Below are 26,470 nucleotides of genomic sequence, written 5' to 3'. Positions count from 1 at the left end.
AGCTCAACTGATGTGGATAATGGAAAGTGTTGTACAATTGCATCTTCCAAGGAAGAAATTACTGAAGACAATAAAGTTTCATCAGGCATGTGGGACGATTGAGCAACATTTTCAATGACAGCAAGTACAGACGCAGACACAGAAAGTCTTAAAATGGCTCTCAAATCACGGATAGCCAGTTGTAAGCCATTGGTTATATTTTGTAATTCAGCCAGCCATGCTCGACCACCAGCACTGATACTGGGGAGTTTATTCACCAGAAGTTGCATGTTACCAAGTGAACAACTAGAAAACTCCTGTGTTCTTAAATTACTGTGTGACAGGGGCATCTGCATTTCGTGGGACTGTAAAATGTGATTAGATATAATGAATAGTTTGGGGACCGTCCTGTGATGATCCCGAAATCTTTTCTGTATCTACTAGTTTCTGTCGTTCTGCAATATCAGTATCTATAATAAAACAATGCAAACCATTAACATTAGTCATAAATTCCTCAATTTTAGCTGCTTCTTTTGAGGATAACTTCAAAACTGACTCATGACTAAATGCAGGGTTAACAAAATCGGTCAAATCAATCGCAATATCAGTTTGCACACACTATTAAGGTACAGTTTAACCCAACTTTTAACTCTGTTTAGTTCAGCTTTCTGTGGTTTTCCCAGGCCTGCAAATGAGCAAAAGCTGATAGGATTTACTACTCACTATTAAACAGCTAGATTGAAGTCTGACGGATTATATCTATTTATTTATCTATTATAACTAGGGCTATCAAACAATGAAAACCGTTTAATCACTATTTAATCGCAAATTATATTTCATGTCTGAAAGTATATACATTCATTAGGCATTTTAAAACGCTATTTTGCAATAGATAATGCTAGTTAAAATTACACTCTAACAGAAGGCATTTTCCCTTTTTTGTTTTTTCCCAATTTATAATGCCTCAAACAGATGTTTAATGTTCTGCCAAATTTTCAACAACTTTCCCAAACTTCTAACCACTTACTAACCTTTAATGTATCAACCTTTTTTCCAATGATTTCCAAATTCCCCTTTAGTTTTTATTTTCACCCATATTTTTACTTATCACTTTTTACTTAACAAAATTAAATCTGCCCCCCCAGTCACTGCTCTTATCTTTAGGCCCACGCACGTGGAGAAATTCACACCCTCATGAAGACACACACAGACAAACCCCCACTCTCTGCAGATCCGCAGGCCTCACCAGTTTCTCTCACGCTCTGTCACACAGCATGGATCTCATTCAGAACCGAGACATTCAAAATATTAGACAAGACGTAACAAACATAACATTTAAGACAAACAGCCTGGCGCGTCACAGAGAGACCCTCGTCCTTTCCGTAGTCGACGGAATGTATCCTTATTTTAAAATCTCCTCGTCTGACCGTCGTGTATCAGAACCTAGTTCTGATACTAGAAAACAATTTATTTGTTCTCCTGGGGCCCCTTTTTAATCTCTTTTCTTTCTTTCTCTATTACAAGCCTATCCCCTGCTTCTTTATGAGCGTCCCAAGTTCTCAAGAGGTAGCGCAACACCTCAGCCATAAAATTACCAGTTTGTCAATCTGGTTTTCATTTGGCCAATTCTTCCGAACATATCTTTTTTTGTCTATGTTTTTATCTTTTTTATTTCGTTTTAATTTATTTTTCGCCTCACCATTTCAAGGCTTCTTGGCATTTAAGTTAGTATCCAATTCTACATTTTTCTGACGTGAACAAACACATAAATTCAATCATTTCTCGGTTTCAACATAAATTCCATTCAAACCTCTCACACTCTGTTCAACCACTGATATTTTGAGAAGAAAGCGTCTCACTTACAGCAACACTTAATTTAGCCTAGATCTAATCTTTAGCCAATAGGAGAATCAAAATCTCCTTACTTTTTTTCGGGTCGACCCTGTATATCTATTTGTCTTTTGAATTAGCTGCAGTTTATGGAGGGTTTTGAAATTGTAAAGTGGAAAGGTGAGTGGACTGTGGACCAGTTTGGCAAAAGTGTGAAGGAAGAACGTGCTTGATGCTGCAAATATGAAAGTTAACCAGGTGATGTTATGGATGTGGAAAGTGAATGAGATTATGCAGAGGGCTGTCCATGATGGTGCAAAGGCTCTGAAGCTGGAAAGTGGGAGAGAGATAGGAATTGTCAATGGAACTGTCAGATTTGGTTAAAGTGGACTTGTTACAATAAGCAAACAAGTTTACTAAGGTGGCATGACGTCCACGACCCGGGAATATATGGGCTGACTAGAAAATGTTTTCAGTCAAATTGAATGTTTTTGCTTTAACCCCTGAATATGATGGATTTTTCAAAATTGATATTAATACATGTTTTGTGTCCTTAACAAATTCATTTTGTTGTTTGTATTTAAAGAGTTTTATTACATTTTCTGCTCAAAGCGGTTAAAGTAAATTAATACCCACTCCTGAGTCCCGACAGTAGATGGCGCAAGTTTAAAAACAAAAGTCTAACCTACTGGATCTAGCTATAGCTATCTGAAAGAGCACCTGCTAGCTAACCATTATTAATAAAACTTTGATTCATTAATACAACTTTTGAAATTATCCCCCCCTCTGTTTTTTTTTTTGCAAATTGCACACTGCTCAGAACTATATTGCCAGAATCCCTTCAATGCTGTTACATCAAAGTGCTGACATGTTGATTGTGATCACTCAGTGTTGGAACCAATAGAATTTCGAATCAACTGTGAATTGATTACAAATTGCTACCTCTACAATAAATCCATTTTGACTGACATTTATTTTCATTTGTTTTCCATTTTCATTTATTTAATGGTTGTGATCATAGCCCTTGATCACAACCATTTAAATAACTTTCGTCATAGCTATCCTTTGATTTTGAATTATGTATTATAATTGTGAATTATAATTAATAGTAATATTCATAATACAGGTATAACTGCATAAAAATTATACAGTAAAATCGGGGACATTTCTGGGACAGCTTTTGCAGGGCACAGGTCATCCAAACGGGCACTTGGAGACGTCTGATCACCCTTGCTTCCTCGCCGGGAGCCGCCATTGTTGTCTGAATCAAAACAGTTGCTTCTCTGATACATCATCTCTACAAACGTCCTGCCCGGCCACCCTGACTGGCTCATTAATTTTGTGTGGTATTGAAATCCCTCCCAAGACAGTGATTCCATGGATCTACATCCATCTGGCGATAGTCAGGTTAAAACCTTCAGCTCCTAGATGTGCAAAATTGCTAGACACATACATCGAAAGTATAGCAGCTTCAACTGCAGCAAATGGTAGTTCTACAGAATATTGGCTTAAACAGGCTGAATACAAAACCAGGTCACACTGTTCAGATTGTTTATATTTCAGAAAACAATGTCTCCTTTTCCTTTTCTGTCAGATTTAACGCTACTTTGGGTTGATCTATCACATAAAAACTATTCAATCTTAAATGCAATACTGAAAGAAGTTCTAATAAACAGAATACCCTATGGAAATCTAAAAGTGATACTTGATTTATCTAAACATTTATACTAAACATCTGATTTTAATTCCTTTTTAGGCTCGTTCATTTTTTCCAGCAGCTTTGTGATCAGTAAACCAACATTAGTACCTCTGATGTACCTCTGGGTTTGCAGCAGATTTCCAGCAGTCTGCGCTGACGGTCCAGCTCTTCCTCGTAGTGGACGATGGTTTTATCAAACTCTGTGAATATTTCTTCAGCAGCAGCGGTCAGTCGTTCCATGATAAACTCTCTCAGAGACTGAGATGAAGAAATTGTTGCTGCTGAGACACAAACACTCAGATAAGAAGACACAACGAAGACCGATTGAAAATTTTTTTTTTTCATATTAACTTGTTTATTGAGAAAGCAAGTACAATAGCTTACTTACATTACATTGTTTTTGCTTTCATTCCTGATTTAACTCTTTAAAAAATAAAATAAACAAAACACAACAAACTTGGTGAGGATAGCAGGGTAGCCAGGATACAATCCAGTCATTAACATCATTTTTCAAATTACAATCTATATGACAACGATATAGTAGATTAAGCTGTTGGGGAGCACAGGGATAACAGGTGTGGCATAACGGCAAGCTTAACTCTGGTTGTAATACTTTCTATATTGCTAACATCAGCATGACCAGCAATCAAAATATATATTGTTGGGCACAACATTTGGTTCTCACTCAAACAAATTCAGGGGGTTTGAAAAAGGGGACTGTCCCTGGAAATTGGGAAAAGCTCCCTACTGTAGATCCTAAATAGCTACATTTTTAGCTAAATATTAAAATAATTATATAAAATAGTTTGCAAACTAAATATTTAGCTTCTAATCAAGTATTTTCTTACAAACTGTGAAATCTATATATAAAGTATATGATAAAAAATTATCTCATATGAAAGGCTAAATTACCCAAAAAACTGACTGTGTAACTTCACAAATGGGACCCTATATGCATGGTAATAAAGTTTAGCCAACATACAGCAAACTACAATACATAACATGTCATTTTACATCATATACAGTTAGTAAAGAAATTATTTTAACCCTTCATAATGCTTTTTTTTCTTTTTAAAAATAACTAACTGTACAATGAAACTTTTTCCATCCTTGCTAATATTTGTGGGATACATGGCTTTAAACAAATGTTCCAAAGATATTTTTTTAAATCTATGAGAACAGCAAAATATTTTTTCAGTTTGATCAAGTTCACTTTAACTGAAAAGATGTGAGCTAAATTAAACTTAATGCTGAAACTGAATGAAAAGGTGTGAGCCACTGCAGGTTAAGATTGACATCTATGGATGTCTATCTTTGCTACAGAGCATTACAGATTATTTTGGTACTCTAACCAATCCAGATTTGTGTTTTTGAGCAGTTACAGTACAATGATGTTTACAGTAACAGAGAAATTGAGTATTGCTGTTAAGCTACTTGAATGTTGTGCCCAGACAGCGAACCAAGAAAGATAGCTGGGCAGAGAGCAGATAAAACACACACCAAGAAATAATTTAACGTTCAAAATAAAACATTTACATTCTTGAAGCAACAGCACAACACTGCATTAAAGTTCTAGCAGAAAACTAATAAGAGAAACTGCACTAAATATTTTACGAGAATATTAACAAATCATATCAAAACCCATCATGGGCAGAGGGCAGGATGATTACATCTGCAGTACTGGACTCTGATACACAATAATATGATGATCGTGACCACATGAAGGGAGTTTTTCTCCCCGTGGATTTTTCAAAACCTCGAAGGATTGCCCAGAAATGTCACTGTTGGATACGAGCTTTTAACAGAGAGGACTTTACTGTGGAATCTGAGCAGACACCTGAATGTGGTCTCTACATTTGCTCTGCCGTCTGCTTGTCCAATCAGCCGGGAAACCGGAATGTTTCTGGGCAAATGTGACATAATTTGAAGAATGCCCCATTAAAATAGTCCAAAAATCATACAGAAAAACACTTTTTGCCTGTATGGATTTTTATGTGCTGAGAAAAACTTGGTCTATCACGGAAATTTCTTCCGCAATACAAACATGAGAAAGGCTTCTCCCCTGTATGCGATTTTAAGTGGCGAGATAAATTTCCTTTTATGCTGAAAGTTTTTCCACATGTCATACATGAGAAAGGTTTCTCACCTGTGTGAGTTTTAATGTGAACCATGAAATTACTTTTGCGATTAAAACGTTTTCCACAAGTCATACAGGAAAAAGGCTTCTCGCCTGTGTGGATTATTTTGTGCCGAGATAAACTTGCTTTTATATGAAATTTTTTTCCACATGTCATACATGAGAAAGGTTTCTCACCCGTGTGAGTTTTCATGTGATCAGTTAAATGACTTTTGCGATTAAAACATTTTCCACAAGTCATACAGGAAAAAGGCTTTTCATCTCTATCGGTTCTTGTATGCCGGTATAATCTCGCTCGATTACTGAAGTTTTTTCCACCTGTCAAACATGAGAACGGCTTCTCACCTGTGTGAGATTTTATGTGAAGCTTTAAGAGTGCCTGCATTGTAAAACTTTTTCCACAAGTCAGACATGAGAAAGGTTTCTCACAAGTGTGAATTCTCATGTGATCACTTAAAAGCTTCTTAGCAAAACTTTTACCACAAATTTTACAAGCTGAAATATTGTCATTTGTGTGTACTGTCTCCCGTCTTTCCACTTCTGTGTTGACCAGATCCTCTACATCACATCTGATTTGCTGAAAGCTCTTATTTTCTTCATCAGTACTTGATTCTGAATCTTCAAGGTCGCTCCTTTCCTGTTTTTGTTTCTCAGACTCAGAGAAAATCTGAGCGATGAGTTGGTCCTTGTATGATTCTGGTACCCTGTGGTCTGTTTCCTTGTAAACAGCAACTACTGTAAAGGAATCAGTTGACTGCTGCTGTCCCAGCTGCTCTTTCTCCAGACTAATATAGAGTTGCTCCTCTTCGTTCTTTATTGCTGGATGCTGTGGTTCCTCCTTTATTTGTGGTGGTTCTAGTTTAGCCCTGCTCTCTTTTATCTGTTGAGATTTGGGTTTCTTCAGTTCCTCCTCTGTCAAAAAAGATTGTGGCTCTTCTTGGTCCAAACTGGAGTTACTCTCTTGGCTGCAGATGTGATGTTCAGTGGGAACCTCCTCCTCCTTCCAAATATAATGCTGTGGGAGAACTGAAGAGGCAGAAGAACAAACATAAATCATATTGAATTTCCGTGAGTATATCACAAGATTAATTAACTTTTTATATTTTAACAAATTAAAGATGTTTTGAAATTATAAAACCCTAAAGTTTCTAAGTACCCACACATATGCTTATTTTTGCAGTAATAATTCAGGTAATACAGATTTTTATTTTACAGGAAGTAATGGTTACATGGTTCCTTTGAGCAGCTGCTGTTTAAAAGGAAAAACTTGTACAGGTGTTAATAGAATGGACTCAGCTACTAAAAGATGTTTAAACATTTTTTATAATGGAAGAGTTGATTCCTGGTATGGACTTGGTAAAGTCAAAATGCTAAAAAAGCCTTTAATAAAAATAAATAAATACAAAAAACATGACATTTTGATATTGCAACAGATACCTCTTTATTTAATTTAAAATTACTTTGTTCTCATGGTAAGGATTTGAAAAGTTGGGAAACGAAACTTTCATCAATGTGCTGGTGGGGCGGATGGATGTGACCTAAAATTACATCTCCCTAAATATCACAGTATTTGATGTTAAATCACTACTCTACCGGCAAAAAACCCCAAAAACAAACAACATTTTTGAGAAAAATGTCCATCCATGTGGCCGATTATCCGACCACACAAAGTGTGAATACTGGCAACTGCCAAGAGCACAAAATTTTCATCTGCTTAATGGAAAAAAGAACTAAATAGGATATTAGAGGACACATATGAGGGATCACCAAACCATCAGAGTAATGTTCAGAGAGCAGAGCAGCCTTATAAACCAACAAAACATTTTGATAAAAAATAATCTAATTTTAGGCTGTGGCTTTCAATTAAACAGCAACATGTCACATTTGTCCATTCACCTGAAAGGAACCATTTAATAAGAAGAGCCTCCAGTAAGGTACACAGGGAATTACTGAGGAGTATAAAAACAGCTTAAAGTCAAGATAAAGGTCTGTAGGAGGTGTACATAAAATAGCAGGAGAGCAAACTCTAGTACAGGAACATAAAGACGTGTTGTCAGGCATGAAAAAGATCTGTCTTCTATCAATCTGATCCTCCTGTGAGCATCAGATTGATAGAAGTGTGTGGAGAGCCAATAAGCAATATATATCGTTCAAGAGGTAAAGGTTAGGGACAAGCTCAGCATCCTCCTCTCCTGCCCTCAACTAAACAACCAGTCAACCTTTATTGATGACAACGTTCCTGTCACACCTCAAAAATCTTAGCTTCCAGCTTAATCACAGGTCCTGCTGCTACTCCATCATTGCATTCAACGCAATCTAAAGATGCCAACGCTCCCTTCAGCCTCCCCTCTTGTCTGTCTCTTAAACCCAGCTAGCGACGAACAGGAACATAGCAGCAGGTTCACATGATTTAAGCCCCAAAGACCAGGAACTCATATCAGAAAGAATGGCCACTCTAGCCTGAGTAGAAAGCAGCTACTCTGAATAATTCTACCTCACGCTGTCATACGAGTTTTCAGTTTCTGAACAGGTGATATAAATCAGGTGACCAAACTCAGCGTCCTATCAGCCCTGAATTAAGCTCGAGCATGAAAGTACAATTGTATCCGGATACAGCGTTTGAGTATCGATTCTTTTGACAACCCTACTAGGATCTGGTAACAGCCCAGACTTTCTCTGTTATTATTTTGTGGTCAGCGGCAGAGATCCCAAAACAACATTCTTGCCACTGAATACTGCTCTGCGATCCTCAGATATTTGAAACATTCTTTCCAAGTGGCAACATAAAGGTATTCAACAAACTGGATTTCTAACACTTTTTAAACTGTTACATTGATCACATTTTTAAACAGGCATCGACGCACAGCCACCTGCCCTTTAGACTCATCTGCGTTTTCCAGCTGCCACCACCAGTTGATCTCGCCTCCAGTTGATCTATGACACTGGCTCGGCTTTGTAAACAAGAGACTGGAGAACAACACACAGACATGGTGTGTCACGTCATACCGTATTCCAATTAAAAAAAAGATACATTTAGTTCTATCTAAAATAATTAAAATTTTCTTATTTCTCCTTCAATATGTTCTTAGATGGTCTCTCTCCACTCCAACTGAGGTTAAGCCAATTTGCAAAGAAGAAAGGGCAAATATTTCAGCCCCTAGATGAGCAAAATCGGTAGACACGTATCTAAAGAGTTGTAAGAGTTGAAAGAGTTGCAGCTGTAACTGCAGCTAAGGGTAGTTCTACAGAGGATTGGCTTAAGCACTTTTCAGATTATTTGTTTACATTTAGAAAACAATGCATCTTTTTACTTTTCTGTCAGATTTAACACTACTTTGGGTTGATCTATCAAATAAAATCCCGAAAAAATAAATTAAAGTTTGTAGTTCTACCGCTGATATATTTCTTAAATTCTGACTGAAAACTATTCAATCTTAACTGTATTACTAAGAGAAGTTTTAATAAACACAATATCCTACGGAAACCTGGGTGCTGCTCACTGAGCTATACTCGAGTGCTGATTTGCCGAAAAACTGAAGTCACTGGCCGCCATCTTGCTACTCCCTACTCTCACAGAATCCCATAGGATTTGGCTGCAATAACAAGCAGTTTTCTGGCTGTGGGAAGACGTTTCATAGGTAATTCTACAGTCAGTGGATGTACTAACACTATCAACTACTAGGAAATTAGGTGCTGTAATATTTTACCTGTTATTCATATTAAATATATATATGTATATATAAGTATGTGTATATGCATATATGTATACATATATGTAAATATATGTTTTTGTTAGGGCTGGGCAAGTTAACGCGTTAATTTCGCGTTAACTCATTAGACTATTAACGGTGATATTTTCTTTAACGCGCGTTAACGCATGTTGCTCACATGCTTTTATTTTGTGATGGTCTGTCCAACTTCCGTTTGTGTGTGCCGCACTTCCGTTTCAGCACTTCCCTCGGCCAAATAACATTAGTTTGACTGAAATGATCAACTGTCGCGGCAACAGTGTCAAAACTTGCAGAGCAATCGAAGTGGCAGGTCAGGGCCACAGCTTCAAACTATTCATGAGTGAGTGGATGATACAAAGAAGTGGCCTCATATAACGTACGAGGACATTTTAACCTGTTTTGTGTCGTTACTTGGTGCGGACGGCTCTGCTGTGCGACTTTACCGAAGCGAACCTCCGCAGTGAAAGAGTTGGATCGGTGTTAATAAATATCAACATGGATGACCTGGTATTCATGGAGGCTGATGTCCGTTCAAGCTAAAACTAGTCCGACGTTCACGCTGCTGGATTCTGACTGCATCAATCGGCTCTACGAGACCTCAGAGCGCTCTGATGCTGCGGCTCCAGGGAAAGCCTTCAGTCATGCAGCGGCGACTTATGGAAGGTAGGCTGATGAATTATCTGATTCAGAAACATACTGGCTGTTGGCTCGTTGTGATTAGATTGCTGGTCAGTTAATTTTGTAATGTTTGGGATTTAACTGATGTTATGAGAGGATATCAAAACATTAGCTTACCTGTCTCCTCTCCTCTTGACGTCTCCTGGTTTTGTTTTTTTATGTAACTTCGCAGCCCAGACACTTTTCTAGCGTCATGTGGTCTTATGTTGGTCTTTTGTCCACAAAATGAAAAAAACATACGGTCGCTTCGGTGGTTTCTTCAGATTTTAAGCTTTTAACCACAGGCGAAGGGATTCCTCATTCTTCGGCTGAGGGTGAATGAAGTAGGGCGCCTCGTATCCACAGCTTTTGTACACGGTCGATGATTAAAACACTCCTGCTCCACATAAACCTTTCTTTTACACCCGTTACTATGACAACCTCTAACCACACAAATGATCCCAGTCTTCCTCGAAGTCATAATGACGAGTAATTTGAGACGAAGTAGCCGCATGAGCCGCTTCTCAGATAGCTAAACACTGACAGGAAGTGAGCGGGCGGAAGTCTCGCCCAAACAAACGTCAACTCGCTGCCTCCCTGTTTCCGTCAAAAATAAGGTGGATATGCACGCGAGAAAACCACAACAAAAAACCGCGTGTCAACGTCAAATAAACGCAAGCAACGCAAGCATATCGAGTTAGCAAGCATTTCAGTTTAAAGTTCTTCCAGCAACGAATATGACAGAAACAAGTTAGTTGTAACCACTGCCAAGTTAAACTTTGGTATTGAACATAAAATGGTAATGCTGCTCCCTGCTGTTACCTCAGAAATTGCCTGTTTTTGGTAGATTTTTTCCCCATAAAGAGAATTCCCTGTCAGTGGCAATAAGCTTTAATTTATTATTATTGCTATTTTTTGTTTTACATGTTTAAGTTGAGCTTTACACTAAATATGTGTTACTGATAAGTGCTACAAATGTTACAACACTTTTGTTCATATGGCAGCAGAACATTAAAATAAAAGTGCTCTTTATACTACTTTTGAATTCATTCTTGGAGTTTGTAAATACAATGTGATTAATCGCCCTGATTAATCGCCCTGATTAATCGCGATTAAATATTTTAATCGTTGCCCAGCCCTAGTTTTTGTATATTGTTATTTATATATTTATAAATGTTATATAGGCCTATATATATATATATTTAAATAAATAAAATGCAAAATATTTCAGCACATGACTTTCTCAGTACTTGATAGTTTTAGAACATAACATAAAAGTAAATGGTATTTGACATTTTAAAAGTCTTAAGCCCTCCCTGAACATGAGAAAATCCTCGGTATTCGATGCTGTAGCGCACATATTCCCTAGTTACTGGAGGAAAAGAAGGAATACCAATATGGCGGCTGGTGGCTTCACAGCGACTCGTTCTAACAGCGGGCGATTAGCACTCCAGTGTATAATATAGCTCAGTGGTGCTGCTTGATTTAACTACGTTTGTACTAAACATCTAATTTTAACGCTTCCTTTTAGGCTTATGACGTTTTTCCAGCAGCTCTGTTATCAGTAAACCAACATCAGTACCTCTGGTGGTTCATACCTATTCTCTGCAGGTTTATCTGGGGTTTGTAGCAGATTTCCAGCAGTCTGCGCTGACGATCCAGCTCTTCCTCGTAGTGGACGATGGTTTTATCAAACTCTGTGAATATTTCTTCAGCAGCAGCGGTCAGTCGCTCCCTGATAAACTCTCTCAGAGACTGAGATGAAGACATTGTTGCTGCAGAGACACAAACACTCAGATAAGAAGACACAACAAAGCTAACTCTGCTAACAGAACCAGACAGTCTGCTTCCGGGTTTGACGTAGACAAGAAGGAAACGTATCGACTCATTGTCGCCACCTGCAGGACGGATGTATAATAGATGCCCGATTCACAGAAAAAAATGATAGATAGATAGATAGATAGATAGATAGATAGATAGATAGATAGATAGATAGATAGATAGATAGATAGATAGATAGATAGATAGATAGATAGATAGATAGATAGATAGGTCTTACATGAATTTAAACATTTACACACATCATGCTATGAAATTGGTTTGTGTCGATTGCCTATTATGGCCGTTAATTTCCTTAATACAATTATCCTAATTTAAAATATACAGGTAAGAATGTATCAATCCTCCTTAAAAACTTCTACTCTGCTTCTTTTTTTTTTACCATATTAATCTAACTTTACGTACCATGTCTTGGAACACAATAGCACACCTTAGAACTTGGAACAAAGACCACATTGCATTTTTCTGGGAGATACTTTGCTCAGGAACAGAATAAAGGTTTAAGAAGGTGAGCAGAGGGGGGTTTCTTCAATAGACGGGAGACGTGTGACGTGTTGGAGGACATGTCCTTCTCTCTGACATGAGACTCAAGGAAGCTAATGATGGAGAAATACCTCCATGGTGTTTTGTGGTCTGGTCATGGTGTTTTTAATAGGAGAAAATCTATTAATTATAATATATGAAAACTATATCCTGGCTTCCGTTCAACTTCAATTAGAAAATTTATATGTTTTAGATATAAAAATATAGATGTAAAATAGCTAGCTATTGAGGCAGAACACATAACAAAAACTAAACTAGGTTTATATATATTGCCTGCTAGAAATCTTGAAGTAAGCAGAGGCACAAATAAGGAGGAAGTAATTCGTATGCCACTTTAATCCATCACACCATCAATAAAGCACCACAAAGGTTGCTGGCTCAAATGGATAAAACTGCGAAATTGGCATAATGACTCGTTATATTAACTAACAATGGTAAATTGAGGGATAAAGTGACAACGAAAAATTATAATGGACATACGGGAGGAGGTGGAATTACATGCAGTCACCGGCAAGGTTTCATGAGATTTACTATGCCTCCGCTCAGACACAAATAACATAACAGTTCTCCTTTTAACCACAAGGATAATAAACATCCTTATGACAGAATAAACATATTGTTGAGTTTAACCAACTCTTTGCCTAGGGGTCTTTTAAACCGGGATTATTTAAAGATTTCCCCTTACTTACTTAACACAAAGATGCGTTTGTACAAGAACTCATTTAATCCACTGATTAAAATCCAGCTACTAAGGCTGAACAAATAATTAAAAGAGGCTCATAATTATTGCTGATGATTTAAACAGAGGTTGTCAATATTTAAAGGGTATGAAGAAACTACACAACTTCTACAATATTCTCCATAGACAGAGATTGATAATGAAATGAAAATGCAATTGTTAGGTCCGGACAAAATTTTTACTTTAATGAGATTATTAATCTGCTCGGACAAGATTTAGTTCGCAAACAAAATCAGGATTTATGGATCACTGGCTTATGGAATTTCATGACCACTGCAGCCTAACTTCAGAAGAACTGTATGAAAAATGATAATGGATAAAGGAAAAAGTAAGAATATCACTCTGTCTGAATACTGTCTGCATCCTGCAAGGTTTAAATTAAATGCAGCAGAGACTGGATACTTAATAAAGGACTAAAACAGACAACGTTATTAGTGAAATTGTGTGTGTGTCATCAATGAAACAAATGTTAAGTGTATGAAACAGGTTTAAAGTCACATAAATTTATCTAAAGCTGTATGAAGCACTTAAATGAACAGGGGGAGACGTTTTTAAAGAGAAATGATGGGGTTACTGCTCAATGGACAAGTTTAATGGTTTGTTTCAAACCCGTTCAAACAGAGTAGATAACCTGTCTGAGGCCAACAGAAATTATTAAAACACTACTTCCTGTCTCCTCCCTAGGCTATGCCCACTTCCTGAATATCAACCAATGACGACTTAGTAAAGCTCTTAAGTGTGCAACCACTTCCTTTTGCTCAGCTGAGTTTTTCAAAATAAGGAAAAACATGCCGAAATGCTTCTGATTAAACTAAAAACACATTTTCTGTTTTGGTCTTTAAAAACACATTTGAAGTATTTATAACAGGTTCAGCCAAAGTTTCCACGTAAAGGTTTTTTAAATATTTTTTTATTGAGACTGTGCTTTGAATGAAATAATATGAGCCTTGACACACAGTAATGAGTAGAAACACCCATGTAATGTTCCAGATGATAAAATTATGTTACAGAGAACTTTAAACTGACAGACATAGAAAGGTAAGACACTCCTTGGAAGATTTCTGTCAAGAATTACTGAGAAAACTGCTGAATATACATGTAGACATTTAGATTACTTGCAGCATGTATTGATTACAGTGCAGAGTTGTTTGCAGAGTAATTTGTTATCGCAATTTGACTCAGAGTAACAGCTTCCTAGCTTTCTGAAACCAAGAAGCCAGGTTATGCAGGAATTTAATCCAGAACTTACTCTGGATTTTCACAGACCCCACTTTGTGAACGGGGTCTAGGAGGAATGAGCAAAATTACACAAAAACTATATCAACACCCAAAAGTTTTTATCCAAATAATACAATTTAGAAATTCTACCCAACATCACAAAAAAATTATGATAACATCTTAATTTGCAGTAAAACATTATCCATTGTTCAAACATTTAGCAAACACGTGTTTGTATGTACTATTTCTCCCTGACCAAAAACAGGAAACATTTGGTCTGAATAAATATCAAACAGTGAGGAAAAAAATGGTTATTTCAGAATCCACTTTATTAGCATTTGTGGGTACAAACAAGGAATTTTACATTAATTTCCAATGCTTGCATCATAATCAAGTTTAGTTAATAAACAGCAAACAACCATGTCATTTTACAGTATATATTACAGAATGTATAAAAATGGGTTGAACTGCTCATAATGCTTTGTTTTTTTATGTTCTCTTTTACTAATACCTTTACACAATGAAACTGTTTGCCTACTTTTTAATCTCTGTGATCTATAGCTTTAATGAAATGATCGGAAGATTTCTTTTTAAATCTACTAGAACAGAAAAAAAAAACAAGACTGGTGTCCTTGAAGAGAGAGAGCTGGGCAGAGAGCAGATAAAACACAGACCAATAAAATAATTATAAAATGTTCAAAAGAAACAATTATGTTCCTGTAGCCGGAGGACAACAATGTCTTAAAGTTCTAGCAGCAAACTAATAAGAGGTAACCTTACTGATCTTCAAACAGGGCTGCTCATGGAGGAGCATGGACCAAAACATTAACCTTGCCTGCAAGATGAATCCTCACAGTATTTGTGCATTCATAAACACGCAAGAATTCATCTTGTACCGCTCCAGCTTCAACCGTTTGTGACCGAACCAAAGTCGGTTGTAGTATTATGGTTTAAGGCGGGACATTCCAGCTGTGACAATGAGAGCTGCCGAGCCCACAGCTGAACCAACATAAATATGGCAGCACAGGAAGACAAACGCGTAGCTGATGCTATCACATCTGGTTTGTAAGAATCCATGACTTCTTCTTTGAAGGAGAATAGCAAGAAGTAACCCTAACCCTTCCTTCACTAGCTTACCTTGTTGTGGTTTCTCATGCCACCAGCTGCTAACATTTTCATTTTACCGTGATTGGCTAAAACCAACCAATGTCCCTCCTTTACCCAAACAGATCCGATAGAAGCAGTCCCAGAGTGATAATGTGAAGAACATAGAGTGCTCCACATCATCAGTCTGGCTTACCAGGTTAAATAAGAAAACTGCACTAAATGTATTACGAGCACATGCACAAGTCATATCAAAACCTATTTAATGATTATCTACAATGCTCAACTTTCCATCTGGCATTATTGAAATACCCCCACACTTGAGAGTATCAGATTTCACCTGCTTACATCTGTATGTTTTCATATGATTAGTTAAACTACTTTTGCGATTAAAACGTTTTCCACAAGTCAAACAGGAAAAAGGCTTCTCACCCGTATGGATCTTTATGTGCTGAGATAAACTTGGTCTATCGCTGAATCTTTTTCCACAAGTTAAACATGAGAAAGGCTTCTCACCTGTATGAGTTCTTATGTGCCGAGATAAATTTCCTTTAAGGCTGAAAGTTTTTCCACAGGTCAAACATGAGAAAGGTTTCTCACCTGAGTGAGTTTTCTTGTGATCAGCGAAACTACTCCTGCGATAAAAACGTGTTCCACAAGTCGCACAGCAAAAAGGCTTCTCACCTGTGTGGATTTTTTTATGCCGAGATAAACCCGTTCTATACTTGAAATTTTGTCCACAAGTCACACATGAAAAAGGTTTATCACCTCTGTGAATTCTCATGTGTTCAGTCAAATACCTCTTAGACAAACTTTTACCACAAATTTTACAAGCTGAAATGCTGTCATTTGTGAGCACTGTCTCCTGTCTTTCCACTTCTGTGTTTTCTACATCCTCAACATCACCTTGGATTTTCTGAAAACTCTTATTTTCTTCATTGCTACTTGATCCTGAATCTTCAAGGTCGCTCCTTTCTTGATTTTGTTTCTCAGACATTTTGGAAATCTGAGCGATGAGTTGGTCCTTGTATGATTCTAGTTCTCTGTGGTCCGTTTCCTCACAAACAGTCACTAGTGTAAAGGAATCAGTTGACTGCTGTTGTTCAACCTGCTCTTTCTCCAGACTAATATAAAGTTCCTCCTGCTCGGTCTTAATTGCTGGATGTTCTGGTTCCACCTGGTCCTCAATTATTTGTGGTGTTTCAAGTTTGGCCCGGCTCTCTTTGATCTGCTTGGGTTTCCCCAGTTCCTTCTTCGAGCAAAAAAGATGTGGCTCTTCTTGGCCCAAACTGGAGTTATTCTCTACGTTGCTGAAGTGATGATGTGTGGGAACTTCTTCCTCTTTCCAAACATAATGCTGTGGAAGAACTGAACAGGCAGAAGAAAAACACAAAACAAGAATAATTCACGCTTTCTATTTTAATCAGTTATACAGATATTTTGAAATTATTAAACCCTAAAATGTCTAAGTAACCACACATATGCGCATTTTTTGAGGCATAAAATTAAGGATAGGTTTTTATTTTACAGGAAGTAAAGGTTACTTTTAGCAGCTGCTGTTTAAAACAAGCACTTCTTATAGGTGTTAATAGGATGGACTTGACCTAACCCACCAAGAGATGTGTAAAAATTTTTTATAGTTACTGAAGTCTGGAGGCTTTACAGTGGATAGACCTGGTAAAGTCAATATGCTGGCAGACCAACAACCAATATTTTGAGAAAAATGTTCATCCTTGTGATCAACGATCTTACCAGAGGGGTTCACTACATTCACAGCCTTCTTGGAGACAACTGTGGTCACCATTGCCAGTGCAGCATGGATATTCTGACTTATTTCCAAACAAATATAAGAAGTGACAACTGAGCAAACGAAAACATGCAGCAAGCATCAGCATTAATTTCAGTGGTGTCCTGATATCGATATCGGGCCCGATACCAGCATCAAGTACTCATACTTGTACTTCTAAAAGTAACCCGATACTCTGAACTGATACTAATCTTGTGCTTTGTGCTGTGAAGAGGGGCAAAAAAGGCATCCTTTTAACACAAAAATTTGTTAAAGCATTTTAAGACTACACATAACACAAAATTCAGAGTTTGCTGCATCACAACCAAGAAGTGCTCCAGAAACATACCTAAAGCTCTTACTGAATTCATCACCCTCGATGATCAGTCGTTTTCAGTTGTAAATTATATTGTTAACATATTTTTTCAGACTACAAGAAGCATTTAAAAATCCTTAAAAATTTATGATGTGCCTTATAATGCGGTGCATCTTATATATGATTACCGTTGTGAGTATTGACTGATTGTATGTGGTACAATGCGTTAAAAAGTGTAAGTACAACTTTGGTAAGCAACGAAGCTGCTCCGCTCAATGGATATTCGGAGCATTACGGTACACTGTGTTACTACATAGACATAATATAAGAGTAGACCCCGCATTGGCCGCTTTCTTGGGGCGGTTGACAGCTATGCTTAGTGTAATGTGTTGAGCAGGTGCAGAATAAATTTTAATCAACTAGAACTCACTGAATATTGAAATAATTTCACTTTTTTTTGCTGAAAACTTTAAAACTATAGCCATTATAGCAAATGGTTCAGTGAATTTAAATATACTTAGTGGGATTAAAAGTTATAGAATATTCTGATAGGATGTATGTTGCAAAACACAGCCACTCATTCATTTTTATATATTTTTTTAATTTTACACACACACACACACACACACACACACACACTTATGTCTATGGTGACACACGCAGACATTATATAAGAGTAAACCTCGCATTGACTTTTGCGGTGTATGAGAATATTCTATTACGAGGATAGTATATTCTATTACTTTAAACCCCACTATTTAAATACACTGGACCATTTGTTATAATAGCTATAGTTTTAAAGTTATTAGCAAAAAAAGGGAAAATTTGTTCAATATTCAGCGAGTTATAGTTGATTAGAATTGATTCTGCACCTGCTTAACACATTACACTGAGCAGAGCTGTTGACCATCCCAAGATGGCGCCCCCAAATCTCGTCAGCACAAGATCGGACCCCTGTGCAGTCTACAAGACTGGCTGACTGTTGTCTAAACTAGAAGTGCATTCATATAAAGGCTCCGCACAAACTCAGGCGGAGTATATATAGACTGAAGTTTGTAGTTATACCGCTGATGTATTTCTGAACTCTAAGTAAAAATTATTAAATCTTAACGGCATAACTGCGAGAGGTTTTAATAAATAGAGGATTTAATACGAATACTTTGTGCTGCTTGATTTAACTAATGATTTACATTAAACCTCAGATTTAATTTTTTAATTTTTTTTTAAGGTTTGTTCGTTTTTTTTAACCAGCAGCTCTGTGATCAGTAAACCAACATCAGAACCTCTGGTGGTTCATACCTATTCTCTGCAGGTTTATCTGGGGTTTCCAGCAGATTTCCAGCAGTCTGCGCTGACGGTCCAGCTCTTCCTCGTAGTGGACGATGGTTTTATCAAACTCTGTGAATATTTCTTCAGCAGCAGCGGTCAGTCGCTCCCTGATAAACTCTCTCAGAGACTGAGATGAAGACATTGTGGCTGCAGAAGACACAAACACTCAGCTCAGAAGACACAACAAAGCTAACTCTGCTAACATACCCAGACAGTCTGCTTCCGGGTTTGATGGGGACTAGAAAGAAACGTCTCGATTCATTGTTGCCACCTGCTGGATTCACAGAAAAATGTTTAGCTTCAAATCCTGGCACAGAACATGTCAGCCGAATGTCTTGATGGAGAAAGGGAAAAGCACGCTCCTCAAAAATGTTTCCTTTAGCTTTTGTAACTTGTAGTAGACCTTTGCCTTACCTGAGATCAGAGAGCACAGGGTGGAAGATACAAGTGCAGAAGATAAGAAAGTGCCACACCATTTAGTTTCTTGTTATGGGCAGACCAGAGGTATATTTCAGGACTGATTATAAGATTGGGGCACAGAAATCAATGAACACCATACAGTCAAAAGACCCAAAGGACAAAAAGCATGAGTAATATTATGTTACATTAAATTTTACTACACTCCCGATGCCCTATATTTGGTCTACTGGCTATGATGATATCTAGAACAACCCCCCAAGACATATAGCCAGAGTTTTAAATCTTATCCTGTTTTCTTGTCCAAGACTTTTTAAAATGGTATTGACAGATGTACTACAGGTTCACCTTCTTTTGGGTGTCCCTGTCACAAGGGGAGACAACCAACCAGTCAGATGCAGACTTTAGAGGAAACCCAAGTCTAGTTCACAATTTTAACAAATGGTTTAACAAACTATACTTTTCATAAATACCTTCTTGACCAATGTTGACTTTGTATTCATTCATCCTATGATCTTGGCATATCTAATTACATCATGCCAGTCAAAAATCATTCAGACTTTATTTCTGTAGCACATTCCAATGCTTGCATTAACTATAGTGCTTTACAAAACAAATACAGAGACAGCATCGAGTAAAAGATAAGTACAAACATGTTAAAATGGAATATGGAAATACTAAAAGCCAACGCTTTTTAGAATAAATCGATCTTGAGCTTGGCTCTGAGAGGCAGGTCCGCAACTCATGAGGAAGAACATTCCAAAATGTTGGACAGGATACTGAAAAAGACAGATCCCCCATTTCTTACACCTAGAACAAAGCATCCCCAAGAGGGGCTGATCAGACCATAAAGCTCTGCTAGGTTGGTGGGTTCTCAAAAGTTTACTCAAAAGGTTGTGCAAGACCTTTCATTGCTTTAAAACACACACACACACACTTCCAAGTATAGGAAAAAAAAATCCCACACAAAACTCTATATTGTGTGCACAGAATCCAGAAAATTAATTAGAAACTACAATAAAAAGAAAGAAATCGAACAAAACCCCAGGAACCAAGGGATATGATATTTAAGAGAGCTGTATCCCATGTTGCTAGCATCCTTTAATCAAACACCGAAGAAGGGTATCCTACCTCCTTAATGGAGAGAGTCAATAATCACTGTAATTCATAAGGAGGGCAAAGACAGGGAGCATTGTGAGAGTTATAGACCAATGTTAATATTAAACCCTTACTACAAAATATACACATCATATCAAATAGATTCCAGACATTTATATCAGAACTTGTTGTAATGATCGAGAACTGAGGACCCAGAATTCAGCCAGACGAAACATAATGTAAGAGAGAGGTAACTGCAGAAGCGAGCACAGAGCTGAAAATGGGGATGGCAGAGTCATGCAGGAGGATCATAAAGGGATTACCAGAGTCCAAAAACCAAGAGCCAGTCCAGAGTTAGAGCCGGGAGATCAGAAATCCAAAACAGTCCTAATCAGAATCCGAGAGCAAAGTCAGGGCACAGATATAGGTCCAGTAACAGGCAGGCAAAACAGGTCCGACAAGGACAAGGCAGGTTCAGAGGATTCAGAGACAGAAAACAGGTCAGGCAACAGAAAGGTAATCGGATACAACAGGGATCAGGCAGGCTCAAATAATCAGGAGACAAAACTGGGTCAGATCACAGGTAGGCAGGCAAACAAAAAATACTGGATTAGACTCACCGGAGGCTTGAAATACCCTGCCCGAGAAGAGTAGGTTGAGGTGGGTATAAGTAAGGAAGTGAATAGGTGACTAGAGTGAAAACTAATTACTGGTAGCAGATGGAACCGATCTAAGGAAAGGTGGTGACTAGAAGTGGACTGAACTGACTGGTTAATGGCTGGTGACTGAGGAGTGACAGGCTAAATGAAGAAAAGTCCAAAACTAAAACTAAACAAAACCCAAACTATGACACTTGTAGATAAAGATCAATCAAGCTTCATCAGAGGGCGCCAAGCTCAAGACAATATCAGAGGGACTCTCCATATAATAGAAGAAATACAGAAAATAAATGAAAGTGCTATTCTTTTAAGCTTAGATGCGGGGGAAAATTTTCAATTTTGTTAGCTGGTGATTCCTTTAAACCCTGTGTTAATACATTATATCAACAGCCAAAAGCGAGAATCAAGATTAATGGTAGTCACACAAATTGATTCAGATAGGAAAGATCTGGGAGGAAGGGTTGCTACTTGTCTCCCACCTTGTTTGCCATTTTTATTGAGCCACTGGCCCAGGCAATTAGAAAATAACAAGAAATAGAAGGAATAAAAATGAGAGAGGCAGAAAACAAAATCGTGTTGCTCGCAGATGACATACTAATATACTTAAGGCTACCAGACGAATGTTTACCTAAATTAATAGCTTTATTAAACTATTATGCACACCTTTCAGGTTAAAAATTGAATATTGAGAAAACTCAAGTGGTCCCCTTTAATTATAGCCCCTCCCCATTCATGGTACAGCAATATCAATTCAAGTGGAATAATAAGTCAATCAAATATTTGGGAATCCAAATTACAAATAACCTCATTAAGTAGCATGATACTAATTATAGATCTTTAAGTACACAAATATTCTTCTTCCTCCTTCCAAACTTGCTATTGGAGAACTGAACAGGCAGAAGAAAAATACAAAACAAGAATAATTCACGCTTTCTATTTTAATCAGTTATACAGATATTTTGAAATTATTAAACCCTAAAATGTCAAAGTAACCACACATATGCTCATTTTTTGAGGCATAAAATTAAGGATAGGTTTTTATTTTACAGGAAGTAAAGGTTACTTTTAGCAGCTGCTGTTTAAAACAAGCACTTCTTATAGGTGTTAATAGGATGGACTTGACCTAACCCACCAAGAGATGTGTAAACATTTTTCATAGTTACTGAAGTCCGGAAGCTTTACAGTGGAAAGACCTGGTAAAGTCAATATGCTGGCAGACCAACAACCAATATTTTGAGAAAAATGTTCATCCTTGTGATCAATGATCTTACCAGAGGGGTTCACTACATTCACAGCCTTCTTGGAGACAACTGTGGTCACCATTGCCAGCGCAGCATGGATATTCTGACTTATTTCCAAACAAGGAAACAGTGTATTATGATTGTATTATGTAGCTTATGTCTGCATTTATGTTTTTATCCTAACATTGTTTTATTTCCTCTTTAATGTTTGCCAAATTCTTACAGGGTTTCCCTCACCAAACAACTGGAAAATTGCTTCATTTTAATGGTAAATCATTTGTTTAAAGGTTTTTTGTAATGTTGTAATCCACCATAAATGAACAGATATTTGCTTTTTACGGTATGCACTCAGAATCACCACAGGTGCTCCATTATTGTTCACTGAGGTCAGTATTTTTTCCTCTAACATGTGAGCAAGTATAAAAGATGATCATAAAGGACTTATTATATTACCTGTTTACAATTTTCACAAGGCTAAGCAAAAGCTAGAACATGGTTTACCCTTTGTATTAAAATAATTTCTTTTAGAGGGACATGTCACACATTTGAAAATGGTGGTGCATTAGTCAGATGGAACAATTCCAGATTGATGGATAAGACGGCTGTAATTGTAGTTTCCAAAAGAACAAAATTACTTCTACCTTTTTTTTTTTACTTCCTTTTATTCTGTCACTAATATATCACTCAACTGCCAGGGACAGAGGTTTGCGTACTGGACTAGTGAGGCTACAGCATTGCTCCAAGACTCACTGCAGCAATATACAGGATTCCAAAGTCCAGAAAGAGGGAACATGAGGTGAGCTTGGTGATGGCACCAAGTAGTATTCTTCCTTCTATGATTGACTCATTAAGAAAATCCACATTATTTAATACAAGCGTACATATTTCTTTTCTCTCTCCCCAAAAAGTTTGAGTTCGACAAGGCCAACTGAGTGTGGACATCTCACATACAAGATATAACGTCTATGTTTATTGTCTATCTCATTCCTATATCTCCAGCATCTCATTCATAATGTCCAGAGGAGCAGACACCAGGATCCTCTGTGCTCTTTGTCATTTGTACCAGCTCCCAGTGTTTATGTTTTGATGATACTAAAGTTTGAACTGAGAAAAAGATATGCAAGAAGAGAGCGGCAGATCCCAAAGTTGTGGGTTCCATCAAAGCAGTCGAAATGTTATGTTTTAATGAAAATGTTTTACGTAATTAAAGTTATTAGGTGTCAATGAAAGTAACTTGTTGTGTTATCTTAAAAAAAATTCTTTAATTATGGAAAGTGTTATACTGTAAATTAATACACAGCGTTTTTATTTGCCAAAAAGCCTTCTTTTTAAAAGTTTAACAGCTTATTTAATTTTGTTTTCTGATTCAGTGACATTTTAAAATAAATTTCCATTATATTGTATACTATATGCATAATACGTGTACGTGCTAAGTGAAGTAATACATTGTTCCTAGTTTATGCATATTATTGAATCAGTAGCCGTTCATATTTATTCATAGTAAAAGTCCATAGTCATCTGTTTCAAAGAGTCAAATGTTTATTTATAAACAACAAAAAAGACAGTGAATTAAACATTTCTAATCTCCTGCATTAGTGCAAATACTATATAACAAATACTATATGAACAATCGTAGCACTCATTTGCAACAAATTTCCATTTGTCTTGCATTTCCTTCCCCTAAACAAAAACTTATTAGTTTGCTGATGTCTAAAATCTTGTATTTTATGGGTTGTTTTAGGTTTATGACTTTTGTACTCAATGACAATAACAATAAAGACCTGTAGTATCATCATAAAATAATGAAATCACCCTCTGTGAAACAAATTAAAAGATTGGGAGGTCTCAACTATATAAAATAACATGTTTGTAAAAGCTGTTTTAAAAATTATACAAGGGGATACACATTTATTTTTTATTTTTTATTGCTACCAGCCACTGCTCTTTAGTCAGGACTTCACCAGCAGGACAGTAAACTTGCCCTTTATATTGGCTGTGTCCTGTTTCAGCGATTTTAAACTGGCCACAATTTTTGCACGTGTTGTGCAAAACTTTGCGGTTGTGTTTTCGGAGTGCTCTACCACGGTGAGTGGAAGCGGCTTTGGGAGCCGGAGCAGGGGCCAGAGCAGGAACATGTGGAGCAAGGGTGGAGAAGTTCCAACAACTCTGTTCCTGTTGGCTAGTGGGGATAACAGAACCCTGTGAGGCAATTGAAGCAATTGCCACTAGCTGAGGCCTTTTGGGTGGAGCAGGGAGAAGCTGTCGCTGTCCTGATGGATTTTTTACATCAGCGAATTGTAGCTTTCTTTTTAATTTTGCCTGTCCCACAGTGTTAGATGGTAGGCTGTGTGGACATGTATAGGCTAGGAGAAGTGGGTCGGCAGCAACAGAAAAACGGCTAGAAAGCTTTAGTCCTTGTTGCACTAAAGCAGTTTCCTGCCTTTTGACCCTTTTATGATGCCACTGAATCAGGGTGGTGTAGCTCACATCCACCAGCTGCAAGTTAGTCTGCTGCATGACAACTCCATTTGCTAAAATGAGCTGTCGGATCTTTCTGTAATCATGAAGGATCAGATCCCATCTATAGAATGTGCACTTCCCTCTTTTTTTTGGACGACAACGATGGATATTACAGAGGCAAACAAAGATGGTCTCCACCAGGCGGAAGCAGTCTGGCCATTGGGCAGATGGGGCTGTGGTTGTTAAGGCATGTTGCTTCTCACTTTCATCCCCAGGGGTAAATTCCTGCCTTTTTTGGGGGGATCTAATCCTTCCAGTATTCAATTTATCCTGGTGCCTTGCAGCAAATACCACCCTCTCCTTGTCTAACTCCAGGAGGTTCTGCCACAGAGCAATAATGCTGCTCACCTAAACAGGAAAATAACACAACTGTACATTAGGACACAACAATGTGCAAGTCAGATGAGGGGTGTGCATAGCGCATGTATGCAGAAAGCAACAACACGTTACTCACCTCCTGACTGTTCAGTGCCGGAGAGGTTTTGTTCCTCAGCTCCACCAGATACTCAGCCAAGCTGTACACTTTGTCCAGGCCTAGTAGTCCCGACTCATTCACACTCTAAGAAACATAACCAACATAACAGATATTAGTTAAACCACATTTTGTTAAACATTTATTTATCTACTATTCTACAGTTTAATTTGTATTCACACCTCTGACATAGGGACAGCTATGGCAGACTGGGTGAAGCCTATAAACTCTGAGGTGGCAACAGGATGGGTGGTGGAAACAGCATGGGTGGAGAGAGCAAGATGGGTGATGGCAGCAGGATGGGTGGAGGGAACAGGGTGAGTGAAGGCTTCGAGCTGTGAGGTAGCAGAGAAAAGGGTATCATCTTGAAGCCCTAACACCAGTAAGTCGCCCCATATATATATATATATATATATATATATATATATGTGTGTGTGTGTGTGTATATATATATATGTGTGTGTGTATGTATATATGTATGCATATATATATATATATATATATATATATATATATATATATATATATATATATATATATATATATGTGTGTGTATATATATATATGTGTGTGTGTATGTATATATGTATGCATATATATATATATATATATATATATATATATATATATATATATATATATATATATATATATATATATATATATATATACACATATACACACAGGATTGTCTCGTGTGTGTGTTCTTACGTATCGGGATAAACTTCTTTTCACACTAATTTTTTTCCACAACTCAAACATGAGAAAGGCTTCACACCTGTGTGAGTTTTTATGTGATCAGTGAAATGACTTCTTTGATGAAAACGTTTTCCACAGATCAAGCATGAAAAGGATGCCTTTCACCTGTGTGAGTTCTTGTGTGCTGGTGTAAACCTGCTATATAACTAAAGTTTTTTCCACAGGTCAAACATGAGAAAGGCTTCTCGCCTGTGTGCGTTCTTTTGTGAAGCTTCAAGGTCGCCTGCATTGTAAAACTTTTCCCACAAGTCATACATGAAAAAGGCTTCTCACCAGTGTGAATTCACATGTGATCAGTCAAATAACTCTTAGCAAACCTTTTACCACAAAGTTCACAAGCTGAAATACTGACGTTTCTGCGTACTGTCTCCTGTCTTTCCACTTCTGTATCGTCTAC

At 37.4% G+C, this 26,470-nt stretch overlaps 2 protein-coding genes across 7 annotated transcripts in view; both read right to left on the bottom strand.

Moving 5' to 3' along the window:
- Positions 1 to 3,850: 3,850 nt before the first annotated feature.
- On the bottom strand, positions 3,851 to 11,892 carry LOC118564741 (gastrula zinc finger protein XlCGF57.1-like). The gene is made up of 3 exons (XM_036143612.1): positions 11,632 to 11,892; positions 8,520 to 8,612; positions 3,851 to 6,671 (listed from the first exon to the last, which is right to left on the bottom strand). The coding sequence occupies exons 1-3, from the start codon at positions 11,801 to 11,803 to the stop codon at positions 5,464 to 5,466; spliced, it is 1,473 nt and encodes a 490-aa protein (XP_035999505.1). The 5' UTR covers positions 11,804 to 11,892; the 3' UTR covers positions 3,851 to 5,463.
- Positions 11,893 to 14,686: 2,794 nt separating this feature from the next.
- The window catches only part of LOC105926893 (zinc finger protein 69 homolog), a 54,354-nt gene continuing 42,570 nt past the window's right edge, over positions 14,687 to 26,470 (bottom strand). For 2 of the 6 annotated variants that reach the window (XM_036143592.1, XM_036143591.1), the window contains exons 3-6: positions 26,426 to 26,470; positions 25,497 to 25,649; positions 25,297 to 25,401; positions 23,849 to 25,190 (exon numbers count right to left, since the gene is read on the bottom strand). The exon at positions 26,426 to 26,470 is cut by the window's right edge and continues 238 nt beyond it. In XM_036143592.1, the coding sequence (XP_035999485.1) occupies positions 24,231 to 25,190; positions 25,297 to 25,401; positions 25,497 to 25,649; positions 26,426 to 26,470 (1,263 nt within the window). In that variant the 3' untranslated portion in view covers positions 23,849 to 24,230. Of the gene's footprint in view, positions 16,845 to 18,877; positions 19,059 to 23,848; positions 25,191 to 25,296; positions 25,402 to 25,496; positions 25,650 to 26,425 lie in introns of those variants that run through there. The other 4 variants (XM_036143593.1, XM_036143594.1, XM_036143595.1 and 1 more) reach the window with 4 other exon arrangements.

Source organism: Fundulus heteroclitus, chromosome 12 (genome assembly GCF_011125445.2).
Source record: "Fundulus heteroclitus isolate FHET01 chromosome 12, MU-UCD_Fhet_4.1, whole genome shotgun sequence".
Lineage (NCBI taxonomy): Eukaryota > Metazoa > Chordata > Actinopteri > Cyprinodontiformes > Fundulidae > Fundulus > Fundulus heteroclitus.
This window is presented reverse-complemented; position numbering and strand designations above follow the sequence as displayed.

Coding starts and splice junctions, on each gene's coding strand:
- LOC118564741 (XM_036143612.1), bottom strand. CDS start 11,803: ATGTCTTCATCTCAGTCTCTGAGAGAGTTTATCAGGGAGCGACTGACC. Junction 8,613..11,631: donor GATAAACCTGCAGAGAATAG/GTATGAACCACC, acceptor GTTGTTCTCCAG/TCTCTTGTTTACAAAGCCGA. Junction 6,672..8,519: donor AACGCAGATGAGTCTAAAGG/GCAGGTGGCTGT, acceptor CTGCCTCTTCAG/TTCTCCCACAGCATTATATT.